General features: G+C 41.3%; 1 protein-coding gene and 1 non-coding gene across 7 annotated transcripts in view; one reads left to right on the top strand and one right to left on the bottom strand.

The window, feature by feature from the left end:
- LOC116848068 (neurexin-1) overlaps positions 1–16794 on the bottom strand; it is a 399669-nt gene that overhangs the window by 75298 nt on the left and 307577 nt on the right. For all 6 annotated transcript variants that reach the window (XM_032823816.1, XM_032823818.1, XM_032823819.1 and 3 more), the window contains 3 exons: positions 14677–14820; positions 13402–13619; positions 2673–2781 (listed from right to left, as the gene is read on the bottom strand). In XM_032823816.1, the coding sequence (XP_032679707.1) occupies positions 2673–2781; positions 13402–13619; positions 14677–14820 (471 nt within the window). The remainder of the gene's footprint in view (positions 1–2672; positions 2782–13401; positions 13620–14676; positions 14821–16794) is intronic.
- On the top strand, positions 16245–16326 carry Trnas-cga. Its single transcript has one exon. It is a non-coding gene; the product is annotated as a tRNA-Ser (tRNA).

Raw genomic sequence — 16794 nt, 5'->3', positions numbered from 1 at the left:
CCCCCCCGTTCTCCCGAGAATAATAATAGGAATTAAATAGAATTACGGGGTTAGAGGCGAGTCTCGCGATTAATCATGCGATGAGTGCGCGGAAAGGTTCGCATTCGCACGAAAGGACAGGCCGGAATGCGATCCTGCGTTCACGTCGTTTTTGCATTCTGTAGAATCACGTGTCTCTCTTTCGGTATATATATATATATATATATATATATATATATTTATATATATATATATATTTTCCGACTTCTTTCTCGCCCTGCTCTCCGGCTGGCGTGGAATTCCGCGGCCGCCGTCAGGTATTTATGCTAAATAGGGATTTTGAAATACGATATTGCTCCCTCGCGTGGGCTCCTGCGCCTTGTGGCGAGAAGTTCGAACGTGCACATGCATACGATGCATAAGGATCCTTACTCGAGCCAGCGCAATCGATGTGACGTACAAAGTGCCCGCATCGAGAGACGTCACGGCAGGAGTAGTAGGAGTTGGGGGATTTTTTTCCTTCTCCCGCCGGAAACTTGTAACGTGACGTGTAAGATTTCAGTGAAAAAGTTGTTTTTATAGTCCGCGTTGTTGCCATTTTTACAGGCCGAGTAACGGCTGAGTTCAAGTCTCACGAGGAATCGTCCCTCGCCGATGGTAGCGTCTATTTTCTTCGTCTATTTTTAACGTTCCATTTTCTTTTTTTTTTTAATACGAATAAAAGCGAAGTAAGTATTCTCTCTTTACAGCGGGCAAAGAGAGAGATATTTGTTTTAAAGCGGAGACATTGAACGAGAGCGCAATCTGCATGGTAAAAGCGCGTGCTGAAGAGTACAGGTTAAAAACATCTCGAATGAATAATCCATTGCGTTCCGTCGCCGGATATTTACTTTATATCTCTAAATAAATCGTCACAGTTATCGCGCAGTAAACGTTAATTAAACAAACACAAATGTTTCAATAAATAAGACAGAATATTGTATAACCGGGTATTGTATAACAAATAAATAATACGACGTTTGGTGTTTAAATGGACCACGTATAACCGCGATCGGATAGTAGATTTTATTTAACATTCCGACTCAATACGAGCTCTCTTTCTTTCTTTGTAACAATATAAAACTACAATCAACTAAAACACCGAAAATAAATATCTCGAAATCAATCAGATGACGGATATGCCTAAAAAAGAACGAGAGAGAAAGAGATAATCAGAGTTAGAGAGAATTAGGGACAGTCAGAGAGAGAGAGAGAAAGAGACGCGTCAGGAAAACACCATGAGAGATCCCGATTCAATTTTCTCCAGGCACCCTTTGCTTCCTCTGCGTTTGCGCCAAATTCAGCTTTAATTACGGGATCTTACCGCCGTGTGTAACAGCTTTAGTGTACGCGAAGGGAAAACGGTATATTGATTACGGTAAAAGCAAAGGTGTTCGTGCCGATACTTTGAGTGTGCGCTACGCAAGCGTCGCTTAATAGATTTATCGCTACCGCACTTGCGGTCACATGTACATTTTATGAAATTCTATTACGGGCTGTTTACCGAGAAATTACGGGGTGTATAACGCTTGTGAGAATCGAGCGCATAATGAGCCGAGAAGCGAAGGAGCGATTCGTATTGTGAGACGATGCATCCCGTGTCCGCGCGGATTGTAATTAAAAAGAATAAAGGATCGACCGGCTAATTGAGTTGAACGATAGAATTTTCATCCGAATGCACTAACTAACGCGAGTAGAATTGATATTGGGAGGAACATCGCCTCAAACACGAGAATCGCCGGCATCGGTTTGCTGAATCGGCTTTATTTGCATTACTGATAATTGGGGGGAAAGAGAAGTGAGGGATTTGAATTAAAATTACCAAGCGCAAATAAAACATGAAAATTTAAAAAATAAAGAGCATAGAGGAGATGAAGAAATGAAGTAAATAAAGAGGTGAAACGAGAAGAGCGAAAGGTCGCTTTTACGTTATCCTCTCGAAGAGAGAAAGAGAGAGAGAGAGAGAGAGAGAGAGAGATTTTACAAACTGCGCACCAACAACAACACTTCAGCTTATCATTGGTGCGGAGAAGAGAACGATAGAATAACAGATCGAGATAAAGTGACAAACACAAATTGTGTAGAATCGACAATTGTCTCGAAATAGTCCTCGATCAATTATCCGATGTTATTTCGCGTTTCCCTCCTATATACATCCAACGGAGCGATTGCTTTTTGCGAGGTAGGTAGGTTTGCGCGCAACGGTAGGTACAACGGCGAAACGAAATGCGCTTTTGAATTCTCTATCTCCCGTCAACGCGCTGAAATAGAATTGTCTTTTTCTTCCCGCTGTCCTTTGCACCTTGCGATCGATGACGCCGCTCGCACCGTCGCTGCACCAAAACCAATCAACTGTTTTGCATCTGGTACCGACATACAATTTGCCGCACTTTGCACGCCGAACGCGGCATCGCGCCGTTCCCTCTCTCCCTCCCTCCCTCCTTCCCCGTGCGTTAATAATGCAGCTCACGTCTGCCGTTTAAATTAACCGGCTTTCCTTCCCATTTCCCGACACTTTATCACATTTTACATTTAGCCGGCCTCTTACACACAAAGCCCCGTAAATATTAATATAAATCCAAGCCGGGAGAATGAACGTTTCGCGTATAACAATAAACTCGCGTTTGTGTGCGCGCGCGAACATGCATACGCACCTCGAACCGCCGCCTCGTCGTCGACCTGGAACTTGAGCGAGTTGGATCGTCTGGAGAACCTCAGGGTGTGCCACATGTCATCGTTGAGACCTTGCCCAGCCACCAGTGTCTGAAAGCGGAGAGATGAATTACGAGTTGACAACGGCGGCGCGCGCGCGAGCTCAACGAACTTGTAATAATTGAATTGTTAAAATTGTCAAAACTTTCCGGACCTGCGATAAGTAGGGCAGAGCCGAGGCGTGGATGTTGGCGCGACTCTTTCCTCCTTCTCCTGAGAGCATTACGTCAAAGCGAGTGTTTCTCTTTTACTCGCGAGTTTTCTACAACGAAATGCCGTATTTCGCTCCTGCTCCTCCCGTCGTCGATCCTCTCTTCTCGACAATTTTAATTCGAGTCTCACTTCCTTCTCTCCTTAATTATTAATAAGCAAGCGAAACCGACGCAGTGAACTGATTGATGTTTCGATTCTTGGCGGAGGAGGCGATATTTTTTGCAATATCTCTTTTACTTGCGACAGTCGAGGGATCTGAATTAAAATGCGGGCAATGAGGAATCGACAGAGATGGAGCCACGGAAGCGGGGAGGAAATACGATCACTTGGCAAAAATTGCACACCTTCGCTTTGACGTTATCTTATCGAGAGAATTGAACGTACAGTGATAGGATCATTTGTCACACATTTGTTGAATATATATATATATATATATATATATATATATATATATATATATGTGTGTGTGTCTATCTATCTGCATGTTTCCTATAAACTTCTAAACCCTTTGACCGATCTGAACTAAATTTTGCATAGTTACTCTCTAGGACCCTGCGGATAATATAAGCTACATGAAAGCCATCCCTTTCCCCTAATTCCATCCCCTTGACACTTTGTGATAATTTCAGTTTAGATATTCTAGATACATGTAAGAAGCCTGAGGCAACGTCAGAGATTGAGCCAGTGAGCTATATGAATAGAAATATTAATGTTTGCACACGGAGAAACGCATCGCCGAATTTCCTGTTGCCTGGTAAAAATAGAGATCAGATGAAGAATTGAGTTGCAGGAACAGAAAGATTTCTGTAAGGTTTCCAGAAGATTATAAGGTTTCTATAGACTTATATACATAGACTGAGCGCTTCGCAGGAGACCCCACCTAAAAAGAACGTGCCATTCGATCTGGCTTTACTCTTATTGCAGAAAGCTAGCAAGAAATGAAGCTCGGTGGGGACTGACGCGTAAACGTTTTGCTGCACGACGAAGACAGCATGTCTGAGATGCGAGCATAGCTGTTCTTTACACTTTGTCTTTGAACCTCTCACGTAAAAAGGCGCAGTCTGTGTACATAAGTCTGCGGAGGTTTCTTTTCAGTCAATTGTTCTCAATTATAACAAGCAAGAAATGTCAAAGTGGATGACAAGCTCCAAAAATGTCGATAATGTAGAAGCAAACTTCACTAATGCTAGTTTCTACCAACTTTGGCTAACTTCATCGGTTGATTATTTCAGTGGAACTGACCAATCGCATCTGTCAATTCTGACTAATGCGACTGATGTCAATTCTATTGGAATAACCAGCCAGTTAAGTTAACCAAAGCTGATAGGAACGGGCATAATACAGTCACGCTATCCTCTTTTCGTATTTCTGTACATATAGATTCTATATAAACGTATGTCGCTTTGTTTTATTAGCATATTTATTGGAAAACAATCGTGTATGTATAGAAATTTTTCTATAAACTTTCTATACACATTTAATTTTCCAAATTCAATTGTAAAGCAATATTTTTTAAAATTTTCCTAAGGTATGTTCTTCGGTATGTACAAGCCGCAGAACTCTTATATCAGTAAATACGCTAACCGGCAGCTTAAGGTATCAATGATATTATTCTATCGGTATAGTTTTCAACTGTGGCATCCCCTGAACACAGACGAATGTTGTGGTAACAGAGGCAATCAACTCGCGCTGCCGAATCTTCATCTAGTCCCTGTTCGGTTGCGCGAACTGACATCTTTTTCCCCATGGACAGATGTTTCGTCAAGACTGTTACACATTCGAACTCTTTCATCCCTTTTCTCCGATTTATCAAGCTGTCTCCGAAACAGAGCGCGGTCGATAGACCGCGAGCTCGACAATTTTTATCGTATTTCGCAGCAACAACGTCATCGCGTCGCGATGGGTTTAACGCTATCGATAAACCACCTCTATGAGACGCCTGTCATTTGACCGAGCCCCATAAATCCAAGCAACTCGTCACTATCTGGCACGGTCCCCATTGCAACATACGATATCATTGCGCCGCGTGACACCCGACGCGCGTTTGTCATCCACCGTCATCTATGTGCGTCGTTTGCTATTGCCGTTTTACATTATTATTGCGAGATCGCCGACCGAGCGTTTAATTTGCGTCGGCCGCGCCGCGCGCTCCCTTCCGGGCTGAAATTAAAAAGAGGCGGACAAAAAGAGAAAGGAGGCGGGGGAGAAAGAAACGAGCGACGGAATCCGCTATCGGATTTTCATCGCGGTGGGGGAAATCAGCTTAAACTTCATCAAAGTGTCTGCGGCCAAAACGAAATGCGATACTTGGTAAATTGGCCTGATAAATTGAACGTTACGGTTGTTTTGGTCGAGCCGGCTCTCGTGTTCTTTCCTCGGCCTTCCCGAATTCTATTTGAATCCAAATCGAGCCATCCATAAAGCTGCAAATTTCGCCGCCGCAAGCGCCGTCTGCGCGAGCGAGTCGATCGCTCGTCGCTGCAAAAAAGGCTTGTTAAAATATACCTCTCGCGGCTGAAGATTTTAGTGACGTGCAAAAAATTATTGATTATCCTCTTGCTTATTTGTTTGTTCGCAAAAGGAAGTAGTAGTAGTGCTATTTTAAAAGTAGCAACTTTAAAGAAAATAATACTGCTTTTTTTCTTATAATCCTCCCGAAGTGAAGTTTACATTTCGCACCAATATCTGCGATGAGTCCGCACTATTTTTTTAAAAACACTGTCACTTACAGCACAAAATGTACTCTGAAATGTCAGCTGTCAAAGCATATATAAAGACGGCACACTGTGTGGGATTATCTTAACAACAACATGCGAATGCCAATTGGACAAAGGAAATAAAAAAAATCAGAAAGATCTCATTCATCGCAATAAATGCTGCTGTGTATTTGCGATAATAATCTCACATGAATATTGAATACTTTTATCAGAAAACGAAGATATACAATCGAGTGAAGTGTAGAGAAATGCCGACGGGAGTCACTGCGGATATTGGTGAGAAATTTAAATTTTTTTTCGAGAGAATAATATTTACTATCTCTCTTGTATAAAAAATAGTTTACTACTCTTTTGCATAACAAAAAACGAACTACTTTTAAACCGGTACTATATTTTTCGTGGTACTACTTTCTTTTGTAAAAAGAGAAAAAAATAGTGAAAAATACGGGATGAAGAGCGCGAGGAGAGAGAGAGAAAACAGGGGAACTATGTAAAATAAGAGCTTGAAAAGCGCACGAACGATCCAATGAACGATGGGTCGACGACGACGACAACGAGGACAACGTGGACGACTGGTCATCTGCGCGAGTAGATGGGACAATTAGCGACGTTTTGTCGCGATCTCGAGTGCCCGATCGACGAGCTCTTTATCGGGGTTGGGCAATCGGGAACGCGGCGGAAGTGGGTTTCTCGCTCGCCAAAGCTCGCCCCGCGCGTGCGCCTCTGTGTGTGTGTGTGTGTGTGTGTGTATGTGTGTGCATGTTATCGAGCTGCATGATATGCTAGCGGGAAATCGATTATTGGGCCACGCTGTTGCGTGAAAATTCTATCGCACTTTTTAATCGGGTCGTCGGTCGTCGCGCGCGCGCGACGCCCTTGTTTCCGGCGTATATAAACACGCGCGTAATAAAGCCGCACATGGTAACGAGTTCGATTGTCGCGAGAAAGGTGAGTCGCGCGCGCGCGTCACGTCGCCAGGTGATCTGTGGAAATCGCGTAATTCTATTATTTCCTCGAAAATTCGAAAGCATCCAGAGATACAAGACAAAACTTTTATTTTTAACCATGTTCAAATACAAACTTTTAATGAACAACTATACGCAGTAAAAACTGTTTCAGGAAAAATGAAGAATAATTATGATTTTTATTTAACTTTTATTAAGTGAATCAATAATTGTGACTTTTGTTTAACGAATTAATAATTATGACTTTTATTTTTTTCCTTACAATTATGTAATTAGTTACACACTTAATTTGTCTTCATATTTTTTAGTCTTTGAGGTCTCTGAAGACGTTTATTTTTCCTAAAATAGTTTTTTATTGCGTATTTATTGATTCTTTATTAAAAATCTGCTTTTGGAAACGGTTAAAAATAAAGGTTTCATTTTATATCTCTTGATATTCTCAGATTTTCAAGGAAATCATGGAATTATCCGATTTCCATAGATCACTTAGACGAACCCGGGTAATGGCATTAATCTAAGAACTATGTGGACAACATACTGAACAAATTACAAAATGTTTCACCTCAATATCTATAACGGTTCTCGAGTTACGAGGAAACATACAAATACAAATATATACAGAACAAATTGAGAACTTTCTTTCTTTGAGATCAGTTGAAAATAAAAAAAAATGCAATTAATTAGAGCAGAGAAAGATCAATGAGAGAGAATCGCGGATATTGAAATATGAACCTTATCTCGGAAATATAACAATGCTAAAAATAAAGATGAAGTTTTCCAAAATAAAGTTTAAATTTTGCATCAATATGCGCGATGGCTTTTATCGGCTTTTCTCTGCTTAATTGTATATCTCAAATATACTTAATAAAAAAATACGATTAGTGCTGGAATTGATTTCAAATGAAGTTAACCATTTCCTCCTCTCTCAGCGCATAAAAATGATTACAACGAGGCTAGGAAGCTTTTCATTTTCCTTGCCAATGATGTAAAATCGTTAAAGTGAAATCGACTTTGAAGCCTCCGTAAGACAAATAATGCTGCTTTTAATGTAACGTAAACAGTTTAATAGCTTATTATTGGATAAATCGTTTTAATGCATCAAATGAGAGAGCTGGAAACAATGCTTGTTTGGATTTTAATCCGTTTGATCGCGGATAAACCCGACAAAGCCGAGAATAGGATAACTGAAACCGACGGATAAATAGAATAACGTAATAATCATCCGGCGGATTAACGACCAAACAACGTTCGTCTATCGAGAAACGATAGAGAGCGCTTACTCGTTTAACAATCGTCGCAGAAATTTTTCACGAAGTGAACGCTGCACAGAGAAAATTCCCCGGCTATCAGAATAAAAGCGTGTTTGCTATTTGATGCTCGGTAGGGAAACAGATCGAACGCAGTTGTAAATAATTTCTCGTCATTTGTCATTGTAACAAACATACATTGCCTTACTGAGATACAAATCGCATTTGTTCTCGTCTATTTAGGTTAAGTTGGTTATGCCTCCGTCGCAGAAGCGTTGCCCAGAGCGGTAAATCGAAAGTAACAAATCATTTGTTTCCACTACGGGGATGGTTTGCTGTCGTATATCAGCAGGCAGTTTGCTGCGGCTATTTATTTGTCTTGTTAAGTCAGCAAAACTCCTTCTCTTAGTATGCACGATCGCGGATTCATCCATCTCCATTCACCGAAACGTTCTTGGGCCGACAAATTAACGAGGGATTATTAAAAATTGCGGATAATCTCGGAGCTGGGAGGGGGAGGCGGCGCGGGAGCTGGGTATAATCAGCGACCGGGCGCGATTGAAATCTTCGCCGGCGTTCGCGAACTTCGTGGGAGAAACTCCACGGTGGAAATCCGGTTTTCCGTAGACTAATCGTCGAGCGCCGCATTATCGTATCAATTATTCCGTCCAATTAACGAGTTCGTGTAGGTACAGAGATTGAAACATTACCGTAAATTACCGAACACGCGCGCGCGCACGCGTGCACGCGGTTCCTCATTCGCGCGTACAAGACTTCCAAATGACTTCGGCTCAAGACTGTTAATTCGACTTGCAGTATCTGAGACTTTCATATACGCGGCAACACAGCGCACGCGATGGATTATGTCGTGGTTGATTCGCCTCGCAGTGCCACTGCAATGCCACTGTTGCTCAGTAGCGCCAAATCGAGGTGACAATTCCGTTCATACACAGAGAAAAATACGATTCCACTACTAAGAGAAACGATTAGTCAGTTTACTTTTTTCCTCTGAAGCAAATTTGAAGTAGATTATCTTCAACAAAAAATATCTTCTTCATAATATATCCTTGATAATATACATCTTCAAATATACTTAATGCAAATTAAAAAGAAGCTCATTTTGTTCCTATAAAAAAAAAAAATACGATTCCACTGTTAAGAGAAACAATTACTCAGTTTACTTTTTTCCTCTGAAGCAAATTTGAAGTAGATTATCTTCAATAAAGAATATCTTCTTCATAATATATCCTTGATAATATACATCTTCAAATATACTTAATGCAAATTAAAAAGAAGCCCATTTTATTCCTATACAAAAAAAATACGATTCCACTGCTAAGAGAAATGATTACTCAGTTTACTCTTTTCCTTTAAAGCAAATTCGAAATAAAAAAATCTTAAATAAAAATTTATCTTCAATAAAAAATATTTTCTTTATAATATATCCTTGATAATATATATCTTCAAACATACTTAATGTAAATTTTAAAAGAAAGCTCATTACCTCAAGAGAGAATTTATTCTCTTTACAAGGATATCATAAAACTTTATCCAAGAGAAAGTTGGTTCGACTTTAATAAACCGAATGTTTGACTTGATTTAATATTCTTGATTGAAATGCGAAACTCCTTAAGATTCGGAATGTATTTTCAATAAATTTGATAAACTCGTGACAAACTTATAATAGATTTGGATGTATAAACTTACGCAAAACGCTTGAAATAAGCAACAATTGAATGTTTGAGTGTAGCATGCATCTTTCTATGTATAGCGACACATAGAATATACGTCAATTTTACTGAAATTATTTGTCGGCTATTCGAACGCGTGCAATCTACTCCAACATTGCTAAAAGTACAGTAAAACTGAAAAATATTATATGAAAAAAAAAACTGCAATATTCTCTCTGCGTGTACCGAAAGACTGGTTTAACCTATATGATAAAAATGACTTCTACCTATGCTTGAAAGGTGAAGTACACCGTACGATAGATATGACCAGTGATTTGTTGGTTCAAGCTCATGATCGCTTTATTGAGCTGAATTTTGAGCTCGTTTTACGCGAACAAGAGATTGAACGAACACGAAATTTCGCCGAAAAAATTAGACCAGTTAGTTCGCCTCGTGAAATTAAGTTCGTTTAACTCAATTCGAGTTGTTTTTCGACGCTATCTTTCTTTCTTTTTTTTCTTTTCTTTCATCCAGTGTATCCAAGAGAAATCGCCACGGCGAGCACCATGTTCATATGATCGCTGGCGGTCGAATGCGTCCGTAAATGCGAATACGCGGCGCAAGGAAACGAAGGAAGCGACGGCCGTGCAAAAAAAAAGAAGATCGCGTATTTGTGCCGGCATCTAATGAGAGAGCCGCGAAATCGAATCGGACGATTTACCGTTCGCCCGAGCGGAAACGTCGCGATTGCAGAATTGGTTATGTATTTCCACGTGCACGCGGCTGTGTACGGCAGAGCACGGCGAGTTGGGAGATTGCGTGAACGAGAGGGCTTGCACACAGGGGGTGCATTCAGAAATGCATTTGGCTCCCGGGAAAACGATCGATGGAGCAGCGGCGGAAGCCGCTTTTCCGCGACCTTGGCGGCGCACTCTTTTTCCCGATCTCTTGACGTTTCTCGCGTCGAAATTCCGGCCGCGCTTTAATGGGGACGATCTTCTCGCGAGAGGGGAGTCTCAGCAGCTGCCCGGCCGGCGTTGTGTATTTTCAAGGCGCCCTGCTGGGGAGACCAACGTTCCCCGGGACGGAGAGTTCGCGAGGGTCCGCGAATATTCGGGTAGCTGGTGTTTCCGGCGGGAAAGACGCCGGCGCAACCTTAGCTGGCAAATCGGAATGAGCGGAAAGGAGAACGTAGGCGGATGGACGTACAGGAAGACAGACGGACGTGCACGTCGAGCGGCGATCGTAATAACGAAATGGCGAGGCGACGCTGCGCTACACGTCGAGACGGGGCGACGCGACGTGCCGCTTCGCCGTGAATTTTACCAGCGATGCTCGTCGGCACAGAATGTTGTTTCAGCATACGTAAGCCGCGTATATGACAGCGCGCGTCGCACGTACACGCGTGCACACACACATACACGCGCGCGCGAATGCATATGCACAGCCCGAGACGAAGCGCAGCGAGCGCACTGATTAAATAACGAATATCTGCGGAGACGCGAACGTACGGAACGCTGTCGCCGTCGTGACATCGTCGCCGCCGTCGTCGTCGTCGTCGTGACGTTATCCCGCGTGTCTCCAATTACACTCACGAGGAAATACCGTGAGACTTGTCGTTTTTCTCATCTCGGGCGGTCGAACCGTGTAATTAGCACGTCGATGAAAGCTCAACTCGTCGACGATTGGATTGTCAAAGATACAGCAAAGATACAGTAAATAAATTTACTGTACAGGGAGATGACCGTGAGAGAAACGGTAGAAAAGAAGTTGCAGAATTTTTCTTTTGAGATTGCGATTTTCTAATCAATTTTCAATTAATTTCAAACTAGTTTTAAATTTTCGGTCGATAGGAGGACTGTATGGACCTCTCGCGAAGAGTTCGGAACCACTAATCGGGATACATACTTTATATGTGGCTCTCTTACTCTGCGCTCTATCAAGCAACTGAACCCGATGCCAGGACAAGATGGCCTCGTTGCCGCGTGTTTGTATTTTGGTGAATACAAAACAAGGGTTAAGAGGATCGTGGCCGACATTGACACGTAGTAAAAGATTGCCTCTCTCATGTTTGTTCGGTCAGACACACTGAGAGAAAAATGTATGATATTTGGAATTATAATGGCATAGTAAAAAGATTATAGTTAGGAATATAATTTTTATAATAAATATTACCATAATATTTGTAATATTTACAATGTAAGCATAGTATAACTGACTGGTGTAAAATTTTTACCAGGAATTATAATTATTTGAAATAAAAAATATAGTAAGGTAGCAAATATTGAATGGTAAGAGAAATTAACTATTTTATATAGTCAATAAAATTGGAATATTTGGCAAATATAGGTACATCTAACTACATTCCCAAAAGGCGCTTTACCATATATATAGAGTAATAAGATGGTGACTATAAATCTGTGTTTATTCTACTATATCTTCATGTTTAGATGAACTATAAATATGTGTTTGAGGCCAAAACGAACTATAAAATATAATGAAATTATAGTTATTCCAACTATTTTTTTCTCTCAGTGCACGACAATGAGTTGTCTGAGAAGTTGCAACTTCGAAATATTCTGAAATATGGGCCATTTAGCCCCGGTTTCTCCTAAGTCTTTCCGGCACTTTTCCGCCAGATGGTCGCGGAGCTGCTTTTTGAAAAGCGCGGTTTGCGAGCGAGGAAGGGCGCAATTGACTTTCTTTTGACAAGAAACAAATCAATCGCAAGATTTAACAAACGCGCAGGGACACGTGAATAAAAGCACCGTCAGCCGTCGGTCGGAAGAGTGATTGGCATCGTAGTGACAAGGACGCGATCTGTCTGACGTGCTTACGCTTTCGAGTCGAATTTTGATTAGTCCAGCTGCCGCCGTTGCGCCGTCACTACTCTCTGCAGGCGTCTCGCCGTCTACTTCGCCGTCGGCGGAGTGAAATTCCGAGCGGCAAGAATTTTTCACTCGCGACGGCCCCTATCGATTCCCCACCTGGTAAAAGTTCTCCGAGCGACTCCGTGAGAAAGAATATTCCGTTACACGGCAAGGGTTATAAGGGCCGCCCGTCATTTGCTCGGCGAATGCCGCGGGATGACGTATTAAGTTAACGTCACGACGTCGTTCTTGTCGCAACGGGAAGACGATTCACGTCGCTAACATGGGGCGGCGGCGGCGGCGTCGGCAACGGGGCCGTCGGCGCGCCGCAGCCACCCCCGACGCTCGGCGTCGAGGACGCTCCGGGAATGTAAATCCTCGTCGACCGCGCGCGCGGTCCTTTAACTTGCGAGTGTGCGCTCAGTTGACGTTAAGTGGATAAAATTCGTCCAAATTCAATATCTCGCCCTTTCAACAACAACGCGAGATATCTCGAGCGACGCCCGGGGGCGCGTGGCGTTCGCGCCGAGACCCGGCTCTGACACGGTGCGTCCTGACGCCACGGCGTTGAATTTCCGCGTGCGAAATACAACGCGATAATTCCACGAGAGCCTGCGCCCTGCGCTCGATAAGCGACGCGTCATGTCGGCTTTCATCGATTCTGCAACATGCACGTGCGTTACGTTGTCTCGAGCGACTTCATTCTGCCGCTATTAAGTCTGGTTCTTACCGACTCTTGTTTCACTTTCGTCAAATTCGCGATTCTACAAAAGTGATTAATTGATTCGCTAAGAAAACTTAATTTAAGATGCATATATTTTCTATCTTTTTATTTTACTGGCTCTCCATTGGCCGTAGGATTAATTTGCTTGAATATAATTAATTATATCTTATACGTGATTAAACGATATACGAAAACATCATAATGTCGACCACATTGTCGTTATTCTCATGGTCGAAGAGCCAGAGAAAATTCATCGCAAACTTACCTTTTCTCGATCGCCGATGTGGATCAGCATCCTCGCTTTGCCTTCTTCCAGGTAGATCTGCAAGCGATCGGAGCTGTTTTCCAGGCTCGTCGCTAAGAGAACCCCGCGCGGCCGCGTCGTCTTGAATCGCACGATGACCTCTTCCGCCTGCGTCCTAGAATCCTCCGGCATCAACGCGGTCAACTGTTGCGTGCCGTTCAGATGCAGTGTCGAGGCGTCTGTAATAAGCGTAACATCAACGTAAATTGTTAGTCTAAGTCTGAGAAAGAGAGATGAAAGTCAGTCCAAAGAACATGGGAAGTGTTACTGGCTTGCTAAAGTTTCTTGGGTTTTTCGGCATGTTTCTTTAATTAATAGTAACGAAACAATATATGCCATGTTCAATCAAAGTAAGGCAACAATTTCTGGCTAGTTGGAAGTATTTTATGCGAGAATGTTGAAAAGAAATAAATGCAAATGAATATCAGTTTTTACAATTATTTAACAAGCAAAAGGTTTGATAAAACACGATGGACATTTAAATAAATGAACTTTAAAATGTGGAATCTTCAATAAAATGAACAAAATAAGTGTTATTAAATTTATTAAAAGTATTAAGTTAAATAATAAAATACCTATTTAATAAACAAAATATTTGATAAAATCTAACGAACATCTAAATAAATAGATATTATATAATGAATTTCCAATAAAGTTTACAAATTAAACTTACATTTTACATATATCTTTTTTAACTAAAAAATTACTTCAGTTTTTCTTATAATTTAAAATGATATAATTAATCTTACAAATTCGTTATTTCTTACTGCAAGATGAGAAAATGAGAAAATTCTCGCCCCATTATACCGACAGATAAAGTAATTAATTATTTTATAAAAAGTATAAATTCATGTAAATAAATTTGTGAATTAAAAAAAAAACATTTTTGTTTTACATTGAAATTATGATTAGCTTTAAATTTTAAGTTAATTATAATTAATCTAAATATTTGAATTTTCAAATTAAAGACCGTCACGACGAAAGGTGTTTAAAGTGAGGCATGCGTCCGGAGGCATGGCTATTTGCATCTTATTTATCTTTATCTGCTACTTTTCAAGTAGCAAAGTTGTTTAATTCTATATCTGCAAAATGTCTCGCCCGCCAAGCCGATGAAATCATCGACAATCCTGCCTCTCGCAAACCTCCGATATACTTCTCATCCCTAATTTAAAGAGACGTCGGAGAGGGACCCGCGTCTCTCTTTCTACATAACTCAGTTAAAATGAAATATCATACCTTTGCCGCAAGTGGGTCCGGTGAAAGGCGTGCCGGTGCAGTCGCAATGAAATCGATTCCACCCTTCGAGACAGTGGCCACCGTGCATGCACGGTTGCGAGGGGCAGTGCGGGGTTTGAATGGGGCATGCGGGTCTCACTGCACCTGCAAAATAGATCAGCGGCGGCGATGAAGATGGCGGTGTGTTCCGCAAATTTTGCGAGACGGCGCAAATTTTCCCAAGCGTCCCATTCGAGCGCGCATTATGAGGTCGGACCGACGGTTCAAAAAAACCGAATTTTCCTTTTGCATTTTTCGTAACCCCGTTATACTCTTGAAAATATGCCTCTAACGTAGTCTGGTGAAGTTCCGGAAAATTACTGTGCTACGCGGACTCTGAAACGAATAGTGCACAGCAGGAAAATACGGCTCACGCTGCGCGCGGGTAGATGGACTCAATGTAAACAATTTTACGAGCGGTTTAAGTCTTGAAAGAAGAACATAGCAAATAAGTGGCAGAGAATAGCAAAGTCAAAACAGTAATTAAAATTGTAGTTTCAAATTGTAGTTTCAAAACATTTGGATGTTTTTAGACACGTATATACTGTGATCCAAAAATAATTAAAATAGCTGCAAAAATAGTACTTTCCACTTTTAATGATGGATACCGTTCCACGTTGCATCTTGAGATGGCGAGCCTGCGCGCATCTCAAGCTACCGTGGCAAGAAAGTCGAGAAGGGAGAAATTAACTACCCTAAACGAGTTCCACGAGAAAGCTGAGGGCTTGATGCATGGACCAGGAATAGACGCCCCGAGGTAAGCAGCAAAATTTTGATATTACGTCTCGAGAAACTTCTCAATCTTTAAGTATGTCTTTCTCGAAATAGTGTTTTCCAAATAATGAAAGACAACTCGAGAACTCGATGACTAACCGATCGATTTGAAGTTGTGTTTATCTCCAATAGTAAACACGTGTCTTCTGATAACGAATCTGAATAATTCAGAGAAACATTAAACTTAATATTATTTGAAGTTAAAGCGAAATAGCAAAAGAAATTGGAAATTTTTATACTCTACAGATTTAAATTTAGGTTCATTCTCCATCCATAAGCATATTATCTAAGAAACGTTTTGATTTTTTTTATGTTTTCAGGTAAACGCCATCTTGGCCGCCGATTACAACGGCATTTTCTGCACTCGTGAGTTTGGCCATTTATTACATATATATTTGTAGTTCTTAATAAAATAATTGTGGATATAGCGTTTAATAGTTGCATAATAAATATGTAATGTCTCAAAATATTCGGTTGTTTAATTTTTTATTGCAAAATTATTTCCAGAAAATACATATTTTTAGTAGGTTACGTTAATCTTTTATAAATCTTACTTTTATGTCTTACTTTTATGAATCCATTTCTCTTCTCCTGAAATTGTTTTTCCATTACTCTAAACGAAACTAAGCTATTTTCGCGCTCTCAACGTTACAAAACCAGTAAAATCAAATTCGAAATGTACGATGCAATTGTTAATTGCATGGGGTGTTGTTAACTGTTGGGCAAGTCGCTTAAACAACACGAGGCAGTCATGAGCTGCGGTGTCCGAGTGGTTAAGGAGTCAGACTCGAAATCTGATGGGCTATGCCCGCACAGGTTCGAATCCTGTCCGCAGCGGATAATTTTTTTTCGTCGACAATCGCGCGGAAAAATCGCGTTTTCGCCAGTTTTTCGCCGATACCGACAAGATCGCGCGCCGCCGGGTGTTTTTGCTAACAAATGGTTAACAAACATAGTAGTTACGCCGGCGCGAGGACGGGGAAAAATATTTTGTTACGGCGAACAGCAGGGACGCGATTTATTCCGCTGTTGCGCCCTATTACGCTCTTCCGGGGTATATTTTTATTCCTCGTCGTGAATAATCTTACGTTCGATTGCACGTTAAATACAGGTATGATGAAATTCGCCCGCGAGAGACCAACGACGTGGACCGTGAAGTGGATATTTTCGCGCGACGAGTAATATTATATTATTTTTCACATGTCGCTTTTCACCGGATATTTAATTTTCGCGTTGTTTTCACAAAAAGCGATTTTACGACTCTGTGTTCATGAAAAGATAAAAAAATACTTGCAAAGGGGGGGG

The sequence above is a fragment of the Odontomachus brunneus genome, unplaced genomic scaffold (assembly GCF_010583005.1).
Source record: "Odontomachus brunneus isolate Ranch 3 - 2012 unplaced genomic scaffold, Obru_v1 Obru_scaffold_088, whole genome shotgun sequence".
Classification (NCBI taxonomy): Eukaryota; Metazoa; Arthropoda; class Insecta; order Hymenoptera; family Formicidae; genus Odontomachus; species Odontomachus brunneus.
This window is presented reverse-complemented; position numbering and strand designations above follow the sequence as displayed.